The 19,127-nt window shown below is 33.5% G+C and overlaps 1 protein-coding gene across 1 annotated transcript in view; it reads right to left on the minus strand.

Moving 5' to 3' along the window:
- Positions 1 to 19,127, minus strand: part of Skap2 (src kinase associated phosphoprotein 2) — a 171,378-nt gene that overhangs the window by 140,386 nt on the left and 11,865 nt on the right. The window contains exon 4 of the mRNA XM_005377444.2: positions 12,838 to 12,945. Within this exon, the coding sequence (XP_005377501.1) occupies positions 12,838 to 12,945 (108 nt within the window). The remainder of the gene's footprint in view (positions 1 to 12,837; positions 12,946 to 19,127) is intronic.

Consider the following 19,127-nt stretch of genomic DNA (forward strand, 5'->3'; position numbering starts at 1 on the left):
AAACTCATGACCTTGCGCTTGCCAGGCAGGTGGTGTGCCACTGAGCTAAATCCCCAGCCCCAAGCACAAGGTCCTGAGTTCAATTCCCAGTACGAAAAAAAAAAAAAAAAGAATTGTTAGTTAGGCTAAGACTTACCAGACATGACACCAAATGCACGAAAGACAAAAGAAAACATAGATAAATTAAACTGCATCAAATTTAAAACTTTTTTCTTCAGGATACCATCAAGAAAGTGAAATGACAATCCACAGATAGGAGAAAATATTTATAGACCATGTATCTGATAAGCAATTGGTAGCTAGAAAACACAAATAACTCAGGATTTAACAATAAAAAGACAACCCAAATGAAAAAGGGGAAAGGGATCTGAATAGGCACTCTCCAAAACGCACAAATGGCCAATAAGCATTTGAGAAGATTATTAAATCCTAGCACTCTGAAAAGTTGAGGCAGGAGGATCATAAATTCAAGCCCAGTCTGGGTAACTTAGTGACTTAGTGAAACCCTGCTTGAAAATGACATATTTTTAAAACAGTTTGGAGTTTGGGGCTATAGCTCAGTATGAAGCCCTGGGTTCAATCTCCAGTACTGTAAAAAAAAAAAAAAGGGCAGGGGATTAGTAGTCAGCAGTCATTAGAAAAATACCAATCAAAAGGATAACAAGATTCAATTCCACATTCACTAGGATGCCTAAAACCATGTTCAAAAGAGACAGTAACAAGTCTGAGAGAGTATGTGGAGAAATTAAGGCTTATATGTTGCTGGTGGGAACATAAAGTAGTGCAGTCATTTGGAAAATATTTGGCAATTCTTCAAAAAGATAAATCTACGTCTATGATATGACTTTGCATTTCTATTCCATAGGTATACCCTCAAGGGAAATGAACACATCTATTTGCACAAAAATGTGTACACTAATGTTCACAGCAGCATTATTCACAATAGCTAAAAAGAGGAAACAACTCAAATGTCCACCAACTGATGAATAAAAAAAGGATGGCACATGATATACACAATGAAATATTACTGGGCTGTAAAAGGAATAAAGAACTGATGCATACGACAGTACATATGAACCTTGAAAACATTATGTTAAGTAAATGAAGCCGAACATAAAAGCATGTGATTCTGTTCATATGAAATATCCAGACTAGACAAATGCCTTGGGAAATGCATTTGACCTAGATGACTAGGTCCATGAGGGAGATGGAGGAGGAGACAGGACTGAGAGAAAACAAACAGTGACTGCTTACGGCATAAGCTTTCTTTCTTGTGGTGATGAAAATGTTCTACATTAATACAGGTGATGTATAATTCTGTAACTATATGAAAAATCACTAAATTTTATATTTTAAATGGGTAAATTCTATGATTAAATATATCTGAATAAAGCTATAAGAAAAAAACTTTAAGAATCCTAGACTTTAGCCCAAACTTCTGATAACTCTGTAAAATCAAAGTCATCTCTTTTAACTAAGTTTATATGTTCTCAAGAGCAATAATTCTAGGGTTTCATTTACAGTTGGTTTGGTCTTACCCCCAATTCCGTAATGCAAGGTACTACCCATATATAGAAAAAGAGTTCCTCAAGAAAGTAAGTTATCTGACCTGATTAATGAACCTTCCAAAGACATTTTCTTCATTAATATCTACATTATTTTTAAACCTATTTTTAAACCTTTTTCTTCAAGTATTGATGCAAAGCTCTAATATCAATGGAAAGTTTGAGGAAAAATACTTCAGCAAGCAGATATTAAAGAGTGCATTATAGGTTTAATCTTTGTAAGAAAAAAATAAAAGCAAATTTTCCTTTAATCCTCTCTGAAAGTATTAATTCATAAGACATTTATTTGCTACCACTGACTTTCCAGCCCTGCATTTCAGTTGATTGTACTTCTCTTTCTGTTTGGATCTGCTGTTCTCTTTAACATTATCTCTTTTGGCTCTTGAATGAAAATAATGAGGTACTGACTGCTGTTCTTATTTCCTAATTATTTGAGATATTGTTTTCTTGTATAACCCTATAATAGAATCTTCTAACATAGCTCAAACTCATTCAAATGTTTTCAGAAGGTGTTCCAGTCACTGGCCATCAAGCTCCTGTGCACACTAGGGTGCCTCCTTCTGAAGGCTCATGATGCCTGTTAAGTTTTTCTAGGAAAACTTACTCATTCTCATAAGTTCATTATTTACTCCACAGAAAGAAGCTAAGAGACAGGCAGAATGGTTCTGGGAAAGGCACAGTGTATTTGCTAAAGAAACATTAATCACTTGAGTTTTCAACAGAGAATAACCAATTTTTAAAATGATCAGGTATTTTGAATCCCTAAAACTACTACCAGCAAATCCTACAAAATCCACCTAAGCCAGTAAAGCATATGAACTATATAAAGAAGATGGACAATACCTCAGGCATAAAGCTGTGTTAATACAGAGAGGAAAATCTAAGTCAATCTCTGAAAGGTTGGGTAACAATAATAACTTGCATTTAACATATGCTTATTATGGGCCAGGAAATAGCCTAAGCTCTTTATGTGCTTTATCCTACTTAATCCTAGTAATGGCCATGGGATATGGGTACTATTATTATCTTCATTTGATAAATGAGAAAACCCAGAAAAGTCAGGCAACCTGCCAGAGGTCACAAAGATAAGTAACCAAAAAGCCAGTATTTGAACACAACCAAATAATTCAAGAATCTGTTCTTAATCGCCATGTTTCATTTTTGGAGTGACCCACGCAGGCCCTATTCCGTATCTTCTCACAAAGGGATGAAACTAAAAAGAGAAGTACAAGCTAAGGTTAAGTTCTGTTCCTGTATTTCTATCTAGTTCCTAGGCATTCTGGACGTCCACTGTAGGCTCAACTCAGCTATCCAAACCCAAACTCACTGTCAGTTTTATTTTCCCCCAAGTTTATTCTTCTCCTAATTTTCACATTTCACTCAATGTTTCTGGTCATTAAACTTCAAAATTTTATACTCATCTTTGGCCCCTTTCTCTTTCTTCCAAATTCTATACATATCTACTTGAAGTCCTATATATTCTTTCTCAGCTACATCCTTTCCTTTCTAGTTACATTGTCCCTATCCTGGTCTAATCTCTGGTCACTATGAACATGGCTTAACAGAATAGCCTTCCATCTCACGGGCTACATTCTCTTCAATCCTACAAGTAGATACATCTGTCTAAAATGCCACGCCTCATCGTATTGTCTTGGTCAAAAAAAAGAAAGTTGTAAGTCATCATATTACAGTGATATATGCATAGCCATGTTTATAGCAGCACAATTTATAATAGATAAATCTTTAAAGATGACCGATATGCCCATCAACAGATGAATGAAGAAAATATATTTATACACAGTACAGTGCTAGTCTGTCATAAAGAACAATAAACTTGAGGCATTCATAGGTAAATGGATGCACCTTGAGTCCATAATATTAAGTAAAATAAATAGACATGCAAACTTAAATACTACATGGCTTCTGTTAAATGAAAAACCCAAAATAGAAATAAGAGCAAAATAAAACATAGATAATAGGAAGTAAAGAGATCTTTTTCAGACGGGAAGGGAAACGAGATTAAGGGAGGGAGAAGGGAAGGGAAAGGAGGTGGAAAAATTGAAGGAAGAAATAGAAATACAGCATTTAAAAGAGAAGAAGACAAGATTTAGAAGGATGAGGAAGGGGTGGGAAGGGTAAGGGACGAAAAAATTAAGATGTGTTATGTACATGTAACAACTCCCCACAATAAATGTAATCATTATGTACATAAACATGTACTAATAAAAAAATTTAAGCCTAAAATGAATACTCATTCTGCTTACAGAATTACTTCCTTTTAAGACCATTTAAAGTCCTTAATACTTGGATTATACCTTGCCTAAAAAAAATTACTTTTAGAGAAGCAGAAACCAATTCTGAATGGCAGTGTCTTAAACTAAGGAACTCAGTGGCTAAATCACACAGCTAAAGCTTTTTACCCACCACTCTGCTCAGTCCTCATCCCCCAGTCTTCTCCAACCCTCACTCATGTTAGTCTTTCCGTATTTTCTCAAACTGCTCTTTCCAATTCCATTTCTTCTTGTCCTCCATTCCCTCAGCTTATCTGAAAGGCATTCTCCTTCTACACTCTACTAATTAAAATTCTATCCGTCCTTATTAAGTTCTGGTTCAAACTCCAGCTTCTTCCGTAAAATATCTACTGATACCAGCTTGCAATAGCTTCTTTCTCTAACCTCTTGGAGTATTTGTCAATGCCACCACACATTTCTGTACTCGAGCAAAGTTAACAATAACGACAACAAAAACCAACCATTACATATACATCCACCTTACCCACAGTAAGACTGCAGTTCTTTTAGGGGAAGGCGTAGGGAAGGCGTAGTTCTTTGTTATTGTTTATAGAACCTAAGTTCCTCTAGAAAGTTAGCATTCACTTTAAGTGAATCTAAGGCTGTATTAATGTATTTATTTGGACTACCTTTGCCTGCAGGGCAAGGAGTAATTCTTACTCAAGAAATTATTTTAATATATCAGTTGAGAAAATGCCTCAATGATGCCTCTTGGTAAGACCCTGTCTAATGATAGTAAAAAAAAAGCTGGACTATAGCGCAATGGTATAGCATTTGCCTAGGATGTACAGGACCTGGGCCAAGACCCCAATCAAGCAAAAGACAAACAGGAAGGAAGGGTGAGGATTGAGGGGAGGGAGGAAGTTGTTTTCAGTAGATCAAAAAGTCTGCACCAGGTGTAGTAGAATACGCCTGTGACCTCATGAAATAGATGGATTGCCTCAAGTTTGAGGCCAGCCTGGGCTTCACAGTGACTTCAAGGCCAGCATAAACTACACAGAGAGACCCTGTCTCAAAAGGAAAAATTCTGAGTAACTCCTAGCAACCAGAAAACAATGAGACTGGAATAGTGAGGACACTGTGAAGGACATCAAAGCCAGGAGAAAAATCAAGAGAATGAGTGCTAATTTTTGTGAAAGAGCATTAGAGATGCTACAAGCAGGGTTGCAGGATGATGAGGAGGGTCACTCATTACAAAATCATAATCAAAGCTTCAAGAATCAATGCGTCCATCCTCAGAAGTAACTGGCAGACAAGATTTTTGTGCCTCTGGGCTAAAGCCCAAATACTCTTGAGTGCAAGATTGATCAAACAATTAAAGAGAATAAAAAATAATTTAAAGAAACATTAGAAACAATGCCGTTTCACTAATCAAGGCAGTAGGGATTCAGCAGTGGTTGTTATATTGCATACTGTTGTCTTCAAATTAGTTGTTCACATTACCAGATATAAGCATGCAAAATTGGTCAGAAAAAGAAAAATTTAAGCATTGACTGTTCCTTTCAATAAACCAATAGACATCAGCAGTACAATTATCCCAGCTATCCTTGTATGTCCATAAGTATCTTTTTCCTTCTTTCTTTTCTCCTTTCCCTCATCCCAGTTGTTACTTCCCTTTGACCAACTTCTTTCCCTTTCACAATATCTATTGCACCTTTTGGGTTTTATTTACTTTTTCAGGTTCTTACACTAGGGAGACAATCTGATGTTTACAAGTGTAGGTCTGATTTATCTCACTTATGAGTATAGTCTCTAGTTGCATCCATTTTCCTACAAGAGCCTTAAGGTTATCTTTTTTATAGCTGAATAATACTCCATTATATAAAAATACCACATCTTTTTTATCCATTCCTCAGCGGATGGGCATTTGTTTCCAAGACTTAGCTATTACAAATTCTGCTGCTATAAACAGGGGTGCACATATATTGCTGTGGTATGATGTTTTCAATTTTTCTGGAAAAATCCCAGAAGGGGAATACCTGGGTTCAATGGGACCTCTAATCCAACAATATGTAATATAACAACCATTGTTATGGTTGTTATATCACCTATCACATTGTTATATCACCTATCACATTGTTATATCACCTATCACATTGTTGTATCACCTATCACATTGTTGTATCACCTATCACATATCACATTGTTATGGTTGTTATATCACCTATATCACTTATGGTTGTTCCTATCACCTTGTTTTGAAATTCTGTATCACTTTTATTGTTTTCGTATTGTTTTGTTTTTGTCTTGGTTGTTGTTCTTTTCTTTTCTTTTTTAAATAAAAAAATTAAAAAATAAACTATTAAATGCCTATAAAATTAAAAACACGTGTTTTCTGCATATTAAAAAAATCTTACTGTACCAACTGATAAACTATTAAGTGCCTATAAAACTGAAAAAAAATTCCCTCAGTAATATCCTATTTATTGGGGTGGGGCTCCGGTCTGCCACTTTGGTCCTCATTAAAAGGCCCTGGTGGCAAGCAACCTTTAGGAAAGCTCAGCGCCTTCTTTAGGGGCCTGGTCAGACCTTACTTTCAAAAAATAAAGTCTTTCAAAACAGTGGATACACAAGAAATTCCACACAAGCTACCTCACTACTCAACGAGGTCTTCACTGGTAACAGGACTCTAGACCCAGTTCTCGACAACATCTCCAGAAGCAAAAGCAGCAAAATCCTAGCTGAGGAAGAACAAAAATGCAATGGCTTTGAGAGCAGTACATGATCAACAGTCAGACAGGAACTCAAATTCCAGTTCTGTTACTCAGTAACTATATGACTACAGGAAACTCACATAACCTTACTGTCCCTAGGTTTTGTCAACTGTCCCACAGTAATAATATCTCCCTCACAGAGATGCTGTCATTTTTTTAAAAATAATATAAGAAAGCATTCAACTTGCTGGCTCCTTAATTCAACCTACATTTAACTGCCAGGACAATATCTCTCAAGTTTGCACTCATCACATCTGCAGGTTGCTTCAAGGATCTCCTAGTGACTTCCAAATCTAACTTAAGCTGGCACTCACCTCCCACTGTAAGGTGTGCACCTGCCTCCAAAACCCCTCCTACTCCTTTCTGCTCAACCTCACCACTGGTTATTACACATAAAACCTTTTATTCTGCAGGCAAATCACCTCACTGCTACCTTAAATTTACTAATTCTGAAATGTGGATGCAAGCATTTAGTGTTTTAGGGGACTTCTAAACAATCCTAGATCCAAACACTTCCAGAAAATAAAAATCCAGAAAGGCTAAGTGGCTTCTCCTTGGCCCTGAAATTACTAGGAATGAATGTGCAAACTTGGTTTCTGGACTTTTATTCCAATAGTTCTTTTCAGGATCCTTCCCCATTCTCTCCATTCAACTTCAAGACCCTGACAAAATTCACATAAATAAAATGCCCACCCTATAACTTACCATAATTGCACAGATTTTAGACATAAAGTTTATGCTTTAGTTTATTCATCACGATACTAAAACACATGACCAATCCAGCAAACAAATCAGAGAGTAAAATCAATAAAACCAATTACTTGCCTTGGTATGGATCAAGTCAACAGAATAATGTAATACACAGTATTTACTGTATTTAGAATCTGCCTTACTCTATATTACTAGATTGCTAGTTACCTTATTTTAGGTAATTATCATCTCTTCCCATCTCAATTACATGATTTTTTAAGAGCTTTATCTTTTTCATCTTTGGATCCCTCAATGAGCTATCCAGATATCTTTCTTCCTTCTTCAGTTCCTGCATAAAATGCTTATTTACTAAATTAAAGATGCATTATTTTCATAATGCTACCTTTGCAATCAAGAGATTGAAGGAGGGTGTGGGAAGGGAGGAGAAGTAAAAAAAATTAAATGTGTTATACACATGTACCAACTCTCCATGATGAATGTAATCACCACATACTGCAAGTATGTACTAATAAAAAAATTTTAATTATAAAGAATGTTTTAAAATGTTACTTTTGGATTCTTTCTTATATAGCCTATTTTTCTATAGTCTTATTTGTATATTTTGTCTTATTCTAGTATAATTATCCATTCAATTATAACAAAAATTGAATGTAACAAAAAATTTTTGTAACAAAAAAATTAGAAAGATTGTTCCTTTTGGAGGGGGCAGTTTATGAGACAGGGTCTCACTATGTAGCCCAAGCTAACCTCAAATTCATGATCCTCCTGTCTCAGCTTCCCACAGGCTGAGATTACAGGTATGTGCCACCATTAAAAAGATTATCCTTAATGGATATGTGTTTTTATGTACTCATTTATATTTTTATACTACAAAAATATTTTATGATGTTTGCTCTATATTGCCAATTATATATCCATACTTTTTACCATTTGCCTACACTGTAATCCCCTCCATTCTGTCAAAATATTTCAAACTGTGCTATACACATAACAGAAATTACTAAAATAATCATTGTTCTAATGCTGCTAAAATATACCCAAGCTAGCAATTGGACAAAATAATCAAAACAGTTAAAAACCACAAATATAATATTAATACATGCTATATACAAAAATATATTTAAGTTGGAAACTAATCTAAACGCTCAGAGGACTGAAAGTATAATTTTAAGTATTGAAAACCACAATACTATGATACAAAAACATTTACCTTAAACAGTAAATGAAAGAATTTTACTGAGAGAATTTTTTTCTAGTTGTAAACGTTGTTTTCTTACCTCCTGACACCCAGAGAGAAGTGAAAACACTTACCACTTGGCTTTTACAAGAACTGGTTAGTGCTACACCTAATGTTACACCAAGAAATCATTCTCAAAAGTTTAGTACATTAAATTTAAGTGTGTGCACGTGAATGGGTTTATTCCTAAGCCTGTTTAGTTTCATGATGAATCTCATTATTTATAAATATATAAATATTTGAAAATAATCCTTTTTTAAGCAATCTTCTGGAATAAGTGATTTACACTTTTGGAATAAGTGATTTTATAAAATCTGCAAATTTTTAAACACTGGAGTTTCTTAAAGGAACACAAAAACAGAGAAAAATTCATTTAACAGCATAAATTATGATCAAAATAGTTTAGCTTTTTTCTTAATCCCCAAGTTTTAACAACATAGTTTCATTCCTAAACAAGTATTATTTCATAACAACTTATGTCCTTGCCAATGTCCACAGCTTTCAATGACCGATTTTATTTCAGAATTTTTAGTTAGGAAGATACCAGGACAATAAATGACTCTTCTATAACTTCAGTTTCATTTTACCTTCCTACATTCATACCCTAGAGGTTCCAGATTCTTATCCACAAAGTGATTATGGTCTAGGACTGAATCAGATTTGTAACAAATGTCCACTGGGATCCTTCGACCTATCATTGACGAGCAGAGCCAATATATGTCTTCTAGCTCACTGAATCCTTTCACCTTACCTTAGGGACTTTCCACAGTGCTATACAGTTAGAAGCCTGTTTCGTAAATGACGAGAATAAATGAAAAATGATTTTAGAATGGGCAAAAATAAAAACTAAAGTCATTACACAATGTCTAAAAGCTACACCTGCCTAAACATTATAGTATGCATACAATAAGGGAGATTCTTCTTTAATGTCTCAAGTCTCATCTCTAATTTTATCTGACTATTGACATGCACAAGTGTACTAACACTCCAGTATATCTCCAGCTACACAATAAGCATAAAAATTCTATCAGTGACCTGTGACAGTCTGGAAACTACTGATTTTTCAATTTTCTAGAAAAATTAAACATAAAGCTAATAAAATGAAACTTCTAATAAGTATGATTTCTTTACAATATTACCATATCAACGGCAGCTGATAGCTGTCATGTGATCATTTAGAAATAAAATATAGACTCTTACTTTTTCCTAAAACATAATTGAGTACGGCATTTTCTCCTTTTTTGTAATTAGTCTTAAGATGTATTTTTTTAAAAAAAAATAAATACAGAAAATGTTTCCAAAGAGATAAAAAAATTACAAAGTACAATATTTTTATGTGGCAAGCTACACAAAAATCTGTCACCATGTATGTTACCATTCCAGTCATCAATAAGGTACTTTTTTTCGAGGTGCCACTCAAAAATCAATTATATCAACTCTTTTGTATAGAGAAGCAGCACACCTTTCAGGCAACTAGTATTAATGAGTAGACATGACTATAGAATCTCCATCTGTTTCTCTGACAAAGCTGTGGCTACTCGAGTCTCTCATTCAAATTCCATTAATCTGGTGTACCAAGGTCCAATGTGAAAATCAAAACTCCATCTAACCCTTTATCAGCTCACAATAACCTACAAGTGAACTCTGCCTGTTAGCATGCAGCAAGTTATGATTTTGCTATCAATCAGGCAGTTGGCCAATAAAAAAAAAAAGGCAGGTTGGAAACAGCATGTCTGGCAGGGTTTGGAGATTTTGTTTTTGTTTTCTGTTTTCCCCGTTCAATTTCTATAGGGTGTCTGGACCTTGTGCGATTATGCATTATTCTCTTTGGCTGTGATTTAATTGCTACCAGCAATCAAGTCGAAGCATCACTGAAGTGTGCTTGAATTTCATTAGAAGATATAACTTATGCTACTTTCCTACAGTACCTAATAAACCATAAAGAAACCAAAACACATATGGCTTGAGGGAATAACTGGAAAATTAGGTGGCCATTTGGGAACTGAGTGAACTTTTGAACCAGAGGAACAGAGAAAAAGAAATATTAAAGGGAAAGACAGACTTAGAATGCACATAGAGACGTGCAGGTTTGACCTTTTCAGTACCTTGAAAATTACATTATCATTATGAAAAATACATATCATGTTTAGAGTTTATCATCCATCAAAGTTCACATACTTTGTTAGTGCCTACCATAAGGTAAAAGTCAAAAGGACAAAACAACAATATGATTTGACAAAAGACCTTTGGGTGACCTGTGCTAAATTGGTTATACTTACTGTAAGTGCATTATCTTTTTTATAATTAATACATTATTAAACTGAGGTCACATAATAAAGGAAACTTATTCAGGAAAGGAAAGAGAACACTGACAAAATTTAAGTTGTAGGGACAAAAGAATGATACGAAGAGATATATTTTACAGTTAGAAATTTAAAAATCCAAATGGATTGAAAATTGACATATAATGTTCTCAGAAGAAAATGTAAAACTATTAAAATCATACTATTTATATCTCAAAAATGAATAATACTAAAAATAAAATTTTCAATCTACTTAAGTATTGCTTAAATATTAATAAAAATGCACAAATGTTTAAATAAAATCTAGTTATACATCATTAAATAAGATTCAAGTATTGATAAGCTAATCTAAGAACAATTTTTTTTCATATTTTTGTGTTTCCTATATACTTGGTTATGAAAATATATGATTAGTTATCAGTAGAAGATTTTTGGCTTTCATAGATATTTAACTATTATATTTCTTTTTACATTGCACTGTTTTAAAAATGCACATAATACTTCCCTGTATATCAAAATATTTATTTTGAAACACTCTGAGTATTCTCTAGTATTCTACTGAGTAAATTATGTGTCTATTCACTTGAGTATAATCTCTCTATACATGTGTGTAAATATATATGCATACATACTTATTGACAACACCAACAATTACAGAGAAGCAAAAAATAATGTGTCTGAAAAACGTTACAACTTAAATGATAATTCATTGTTGGGCCTGGAAATACTATTTCATCAATTATAAAACATTTTCTAACAGAAATGCTTTTGAAGATGAGGCTAGGAAAGGTAATGCTCTGTTCTGTATAATACGTGTGAGTGAAGAGAAATGTGCATCTTTGTAAAAGAAAGGGAATAAAAATGGAAAAAATTCCTTCCTTTAAAAGTAGAAATTAAATGTAAAAGTCAACATAAAATGGATATGATTATTATTGCTACACATTGTACAAAGTTCTGGATATAAAAAAAAGATTGTTTTGTTCTGAATCAGTGGTTAGAATGTTTATCACTTATGCATGTACTTGACTTATCCCTGTTCTGCAATAGACATAATTTTATACCTCATAAAAGCAATTTATGTTTCCAAAGGGAATAATCTGGATAACATAAAATGTGGAGTGCTCTGTTGCAAGGAGCATATTTTCATTCAGCAATTGTATTTAGAGATGGAACTGCACAGTTTGATCATCATACAGTGGCAGAAAGCATTACTCATTTCTACCTCTGTGTGAAACTTTGAATGCCACAAATTAATATGCATGGCTAATTTATCGATACACATTCTTAATTTATAACTATATATCACCCTTATAAGGTTTATACAATGTAGATGTACTCAACTGGCTGTAAGAGAGAAAGCACATGGTATACTAAAAGAAGTTTCATAACTTCAACAACATTCAGTGGTTTTTAGAAATTATTAAGAGATAAACAATCAACTTCATTACTAATTCAATTAATACAAAATGCTATAATATTACTGCATAACATAGGACATTTTAAATGACAGTTAGAAAAATGAAAATGTGTACTAAAAGGAGCACTTGATAAAAAAAACTTGTCTCTGTGAAAAGGCAATGCAGGAATAATTAATTTAATATTTTATGAACTCGTTTTGTATGAAATTTTTACAAAAAATAGATCAAAAACCTTTTTCATTATTTATAAAATTAATAATACAACAAGCTGTTAAGCACAATAAAATTAAGCAAGAACTTGATCATATTAAATTAACCAACAAACTGTTAGTAATAATATTCATACAATTTTGCAAGCACTCTCCTAAAAATTCTGGTAAAGAAAATTTCCTAGAAAAGGTATCAACTACATACTTAGGGAAACCTCTGCTAGGACCACTAGAGAGAGCTCTTCTGTTCCTTAAAAGGTTCTGGGAAAGGTAAGTTAACCCAAGCCAATGCCTTCTGCTTCCGGATGAGACCTTCACCTGTACACATAGCCCTCACTGCCTTGTGTGAAAGGGTCAGGAGGCATACACTACGGGAAAATGTCACATACCATCAGCAGGGGCATCATCATCTTTATCACATCGTTCTGAGGCTAAGGAAATTGCATCTGGAGGCCCAGCAAAAGGGTCATCATATTCGTCCCCCTTTTCTGCATCACCTGTAAAGAATCAAAGAAATATCTTTCATGATTTAGCCATTTAAAATTCTGTTACTCTGTCCAAAAAGGTAAGTTTTACCATTAAATTCAGTTGCTGTCATAAGAAACAAAGAAAACTTTCTGAACTATGTAAAAGCACATCTTATTTTAGCTTATCTCCATTGTAATATACAAGGGGTGATCAAAAATATGAATATTAACTTTATTAAATTTATTACAGTAAAAGATATAATGCTATTAGTACTCCTAAAATTACTCCCCCTCACTTTGAATGCACTTGTCCCATCATTTCTATCACTTTCTGAAGCAACTCTGGAAGCTCTCCTTCATATCTTTTATGAGATGTGATAAAAAATACAGTGAATGCTGCTACCAAATGCCATCCAACCAAAAGGCAGGGTTGCAAAAACATCACAGTATGTCCTCATCCACCTTATTCATTGGATCTGGTACCATGCAACTTCTGGCTCTTCCCTAAAGTCAAAATGACCATGAAAGGTAACAGTTTTAAATTGTTTCAGGACATCAAGGCAGCCGCAACAGCACAACTTAAGACATTCACAAGAAGGACTTCCAGAACTGCTTCAGAAAGTGGCAAGAAGGATGGAGTAAATGAGTTTGAAGCAAAGGGAAGAATTTTGATGAGGATTAATGGCAATGTGTCTTTTACTGTAATAAGTTTTAAAATTTAAATGCACTCCACACTTTCATCACAACTTGTAAATGTAGTAGTTTCTGAAGGTCAATAGACAACTGCTTATTTGTGACCCAAAAGGATATAGTCACAACACTGTGGTAGTCTCTTTAAGGAATTCAAAAAGCAGAAGGAAGATAAAATAAAATCCAAAATAACCCCCAAAAATCAAAGGAACAACAATCAAAAGAAAAAGCAAACACAACACAAAATAATTCAAGTAATCCTATTTACCTATTCAATAATTTTAAAAATTATGATGAGAAATGGATACTCTGAAGCCATATGAACACCTTTTATTTTCATTTAAAAACACAGGATAGCATTAGAGTAGATTAAAAATACTCAGTACGTTTCTTAGAGCAGAAATCCTTTATGGAAAAAATTACTTGAAAACTCATCATCTTTTTAAAAATTCAAACAAAAAGGTGTGCAAACACTTTCAATTTTCATTCAGTAGTGTGCTACCATTTTTTAATGTTCTGGCCAGTTTCCTGCTTGATTTCTAAATCCTAGGTTGGTTGGTTTGAGATTTTTAAAAATCTGTTTGTTTTAGGTCATTTAATCCCCATGAAAAAACCTTGTGGTTTCAGTTTTTTCCATATATTCATTTCAAATAATTTTTTAAAAACACTAAATCAACTATTTGTCAGCCCCGTAATTTTCACAGGGATTCAACAATAAACAAAAAATGTACTATATAAAATATCTAACTTTTAACAATCATAGAAAAAAACCAGCTGCCTCAGGGATTACATAAAGGGAATGGTCAAAATTTTCACAGGAACCCTGAATGGAGTACCTACATCACCTTTGGGTCATGGTACTGGGGTATTTCCAGATTAAAGCCACTAGAATCTTCATAATGATGTCTAATCCTCTCATACCCATTTCTTGGATGTCCTCTCACACCCATTTCTTGGATGTCACCCTATTTTTCAGTACATTTCTGGTAGAGGAAATAGCCTCTCAAAACAACATTGTCAAAATAATTTAAAAGTTAAATATTCTTTTCCTTATAATTTTGCTATTACATGCACAATCATCCTTGTCTGAAAATGTAGAGAGTAACATCTCTCATGAAGACAAGAGCAGAATGCAGAGACAGTTATTTTGTCATTCTTAGTGATTCTATTACTAGGTATATTAAATATGGCAATGTTTCTTCCCCAATTAAAATCCCAAAGCATACACATAAATATTACTCGTTCTTCAAGTCTTAACCTGTCTTTTTTTTCTTTTGAGATGGCCAAAATATTTTTCAGAACATTAAATGACTGCTTATACTATTTCTTTTATAAAGAAAAAACTCTAATTTCAAAGGCAAAAGAAACCCCACAAAGAACCACTAAAGGGGCTAGGGATTTAGCTCAGTGGCACAGCACCCGCCTGGCAAGCGTGAGGTCGTGAGTTCGATTCCTGGTACTGGAAAAAAAAACAAAGAAAAGAACCCCTAAAAATATTTTTAATATGTCATGATAGAATGTGAGACATATAGTTGTAGAGATCACAAAATTCTCTGTTAGTCTTAGTTGCTAAAATCTTTATATTCCTAACAAAGTAAGAATTTTTATGGTATGAATTTTCTAAGGATATCTGATATCACACACCAAAAAATAAATCTCCTGATTTTAAAAAAGACAATAGGATATTTCAGAATTTACCACTTATGCTGTCGTGACTATAAAAATAGTAAAACCAAAGAATATATGGAAATTATTTTGAAAAAATTCTGATGCTCAGGTTAAATCTCTTAAAGTCTATATGGAAATAGATAAAACATACAAGTTTTGAAAACCTTAGGGAACTTATTTTCCCTAGATGACATCAATATACATTTTTATGTGTATATATACACTATACACACACAGAGAGAACAGCTATCTACATATGACACATATAGCAAAAGGATTATCAAAGTTATAAACTCAGTAATACTATAACAATATTCATTTTACACAAATTGGTGGCTGACATGTTGAACAACACATGGGTCTTTGTTTTCTTTTTAAATACTTTTCAGAGCTTAGCACTTAGCTCAGTGGTACGGTGCCTGCCAAGCATCATGAAACTCCGGGTGAAATCCCCAATACTTTTCTAAAAAGAGTTTTTTTCAGATTATTTATTAAAGTGAAAATGACAGTTGAGCATAGTGGTACACACCTGTAATCCCAGCACTCTATGAAGCTGAGGCAAGAGGATCACAAGTTCAAGCCTAACCTAGGCAACTAGGCAACTTAGCGGGACCCTGTGTCAAAATTAAAAATTAAGAAAAAGGCTGGGGATATAGTTCAGCATGAAAGCCCTGGATTCAATCCCTAGTGCTACAAAAATAAAATAAGGTGAGATTGTCTTCAATATATCCATTCTAAGAACTGCAGTTAACTGAAGGAATTTTTTAAAGTAGTACGATACTTATATTTATCTAATAAAAATAAATAAAGCACTGCTACTGGCTTGATTTTTTTTTTCCCCCAATCCACCGAAGGAATGTCCTTTGACTTCACTCAAAAAGTAAAGAATCTATATGGTATCTGTACAGTGGTATTCCCTTTTTAACCACTGCATTAAGTTGAAAGAACACACCACTTTTCAGCATGGCCTTTATCTTACTGTTGTTCCGGTGATGACAAATTCATTTTCCCCCTTCCTAATTTGGTTTTTAGTCCAATAAAGAATAAAAGCTCCTGCTTTAGAAAGAGCTTTAATTGAACACAGGGGTCGCTGTTGAGTAGTAGAAAGCATTTTTCCTCCCCAGGGGCCAAGTATTTTTAGCTATACCTGCAAAGGCTTCTATAAATTAAAAAGAAAATGCTCAACTTGTGTTTATGTAATAAAAAAAAACTGAACTCCAAATCAACAATGGGGCATCAGGTAAATGTATCCAATACAATTTACAGACATAATTGAAAGCATTACAGACTAATCAGACATCTAAAAGAAAAGCATGCTCAAATGAAATGTCTACAGAATCATTAGTTGCCAGCCATTCTATTACTATCACACATAATGTCAGTGGTGCCTTGAGCCTGTGCCAATGACAACAGCATAAATTTTGCATCTCATTTCTGTGGTCATAAAATTAATGATCAGTTTAAAAATACTTCTTTGTAAAAGTTATTGCACAAAGAAAAGACATGAATGTGTCCCTGTTATGTACTCACAAGGGTAATTATGGGGTTGTTGCTCATTAATACTGTTTCTTGTTTCCCTAGAAAAGCATTTGATTTATCCCATAACTTTCAAAAGTTTAATTAACGATACAAAGTTAACCATCTGAAAGACAATGAGCTAAGGCTTCCCTTCCTATAATTTCAGAGGCAACTGAAATATCACAGCAAAATCCAAGTTTAATCATACAGCAGCAGCATATTTCTCGGGTAACTACTTTAAAATTTATAATAGTTGGGTTCAAATCACTATTAGCCATTCTTTTTTATATGGCTCATCATCAATTAACATTTTCCTAGATGCACAAAGATGCAGCCCATCAGCAACTGACCTCACAAATTCCACCACTACCAAAGGCGGTTTACCTAGTTTACTGCTTATTTCTCCATGTGCAGTTCTACTTTAAACACAGACAACATGAAACTAAATAATACACTTAAAATTTAGTGCTCATTTTACATTGAAATATTACTACGCCTCATAAATTTATAATTATTAAATGTTAATTTAAAAGAAAATAATATATAAATAAATAAAATATAAGTTAGATGCAGCCATTCCCTTGGACAGGGCATGAAGATAAACCTGGGAGTAAAGATAGAAAGAAGTTAATTTCTAATTCTCTAGTCAGTTTATTTGTCCATCCTAAATTTTCAAGAAATAATATGCAGCTAAATATATATATGGAATTAACCATTTAATTTGTAATTTCTTGAAGAAAATTTAATTCTTAAGACTTCAAAGGACACAACTCACCAAAAACTAAGAGGATTCTCTTCTTAATTCCTCTACAATAGGAAGGTTAATTTACAGTATGCAAATAATAAGGACAACTTTTTGTGCCACTGTGAGCCTGAGCTTTAAAATAAGCATACCATTTTTTATACAGACTTCTTCACTACAAGCCCTGTAATTCCAAACATGCTTACCACATCTACACAAGGGCAGTGGAAGGAAAAAACTGTGAATTATTTGCTCAGATGTCACTGTGCAGCTAACTTTCCACAGAAAATATATCATGTTAGGAATAGTAAAGGAAAGGAAATTAAACATCATCTAAGTAAGTTTCTGTCTTTCCTGCTATTCTTAAGGGTTCTATCAGGACAAACAAAAATGGATCCCTTCCTACTTAACAGTCCTGCTATTTTTAAAAAGTGATTTAGTCCATTAATAAACTTAAAAATTATTACAAATGAGAAGGCAAAAGAAAAATTGCTTCCTACATAATCTAGGCATATTTTACAATATCAATGGCATCTTAAGGTCAAAATCTATTAAATAATTTTTACAATTAATAGGAAGGGAGATTTTAAAGAGTAAAATAACTTTTTATCTGGAACATTTAAAACAATATATTCACATTTTTAAAATCATAGACTAATATTTTACAAATTTGAAAAACAGTTTCAAAATATTTATCTCATTTATGTATGTCCTTCTTTTAATAATTTGTAATTACCGGAGCTGGGGATTTAGCTCAGCGGCAAAGCACCTGCCTGGCAAGCGCAAGGTCATGAGTTCGGTTCCCGGTACCGGAGAAAAAAAAAAAAAAAAAAAAAAAAAAAAAAATTGTAATTACCTAAAGATTATCTGAAAACTAAATTTATGGATAAGAATTAATTTAACTATTCCTGACAAATGAAGTTGGACTAGCAAATATGCATTAAATTGGTGTTTATTGAATACCTACTATATCACACTGAAATCATCACTGGAGTAAAATAGGACTAAAATAAAGTCAAGATACAATGTGAGTAAAACTTTCTTTATGATATCCTAAAATATTAGAAAACACTAACTAACGTTCAGTCAATAACACTTTTTTGCTCAAACAGTAATATATATTGACATATTAGAAATTAATCTGAATTAAATTATTTTATTTAAGAATTCTCCACCCAGTCCCTCCCCTATTAATGATTTTTTTTTTTTTTTCTTTTTTGGTACTGGGAATTGAACTTAGGACCTCGTGCTTGCCAGGCAGGCACTGTGCCACTGAGCTGTATCCCTGGCCATCCAATAATGATATTAAAATGGTATTCAGCTGTTATTTTAATAAAATAAAGTATGTAAAACAAATATGGGTATAAAGACAAAAATGAGGAAAACAGTTTCTGTTTACTTCATTGTGATCCTATAATGACCAGAAAAAAAAAAGACTCTGTGTGTGTGTGTGTGTGTGTGTGTGTGAGAGAGAGAGAGAGAGAGAGAGAGAGAAAGACAGACAGAGACAGAGACAAAGACAGAGACAAAGAGACCGAGAGAGACAAGAGAGGGAGACAGAGAGATAACAGCCAAAAGGAATTCTTCGCAGCTC

The sequence above is a fragment of the Chinchilla lanigera genome, unplaced genomic scaffold (assembly GCF_000276665.1).
Source record: "Chinchilla lanigera isolate Chin_1 unplaced genomic scaffold, ChiLan1.0 scaffold00009, whole genome shotgun sequence".
In the NCBI taxonomy this organism is placed as follows: Eukaryota; Metazoa; Chordata; class Mammalia; order Rodentia; family Chinchillidae; genus Chinchilla; species Chinchilla lanigera.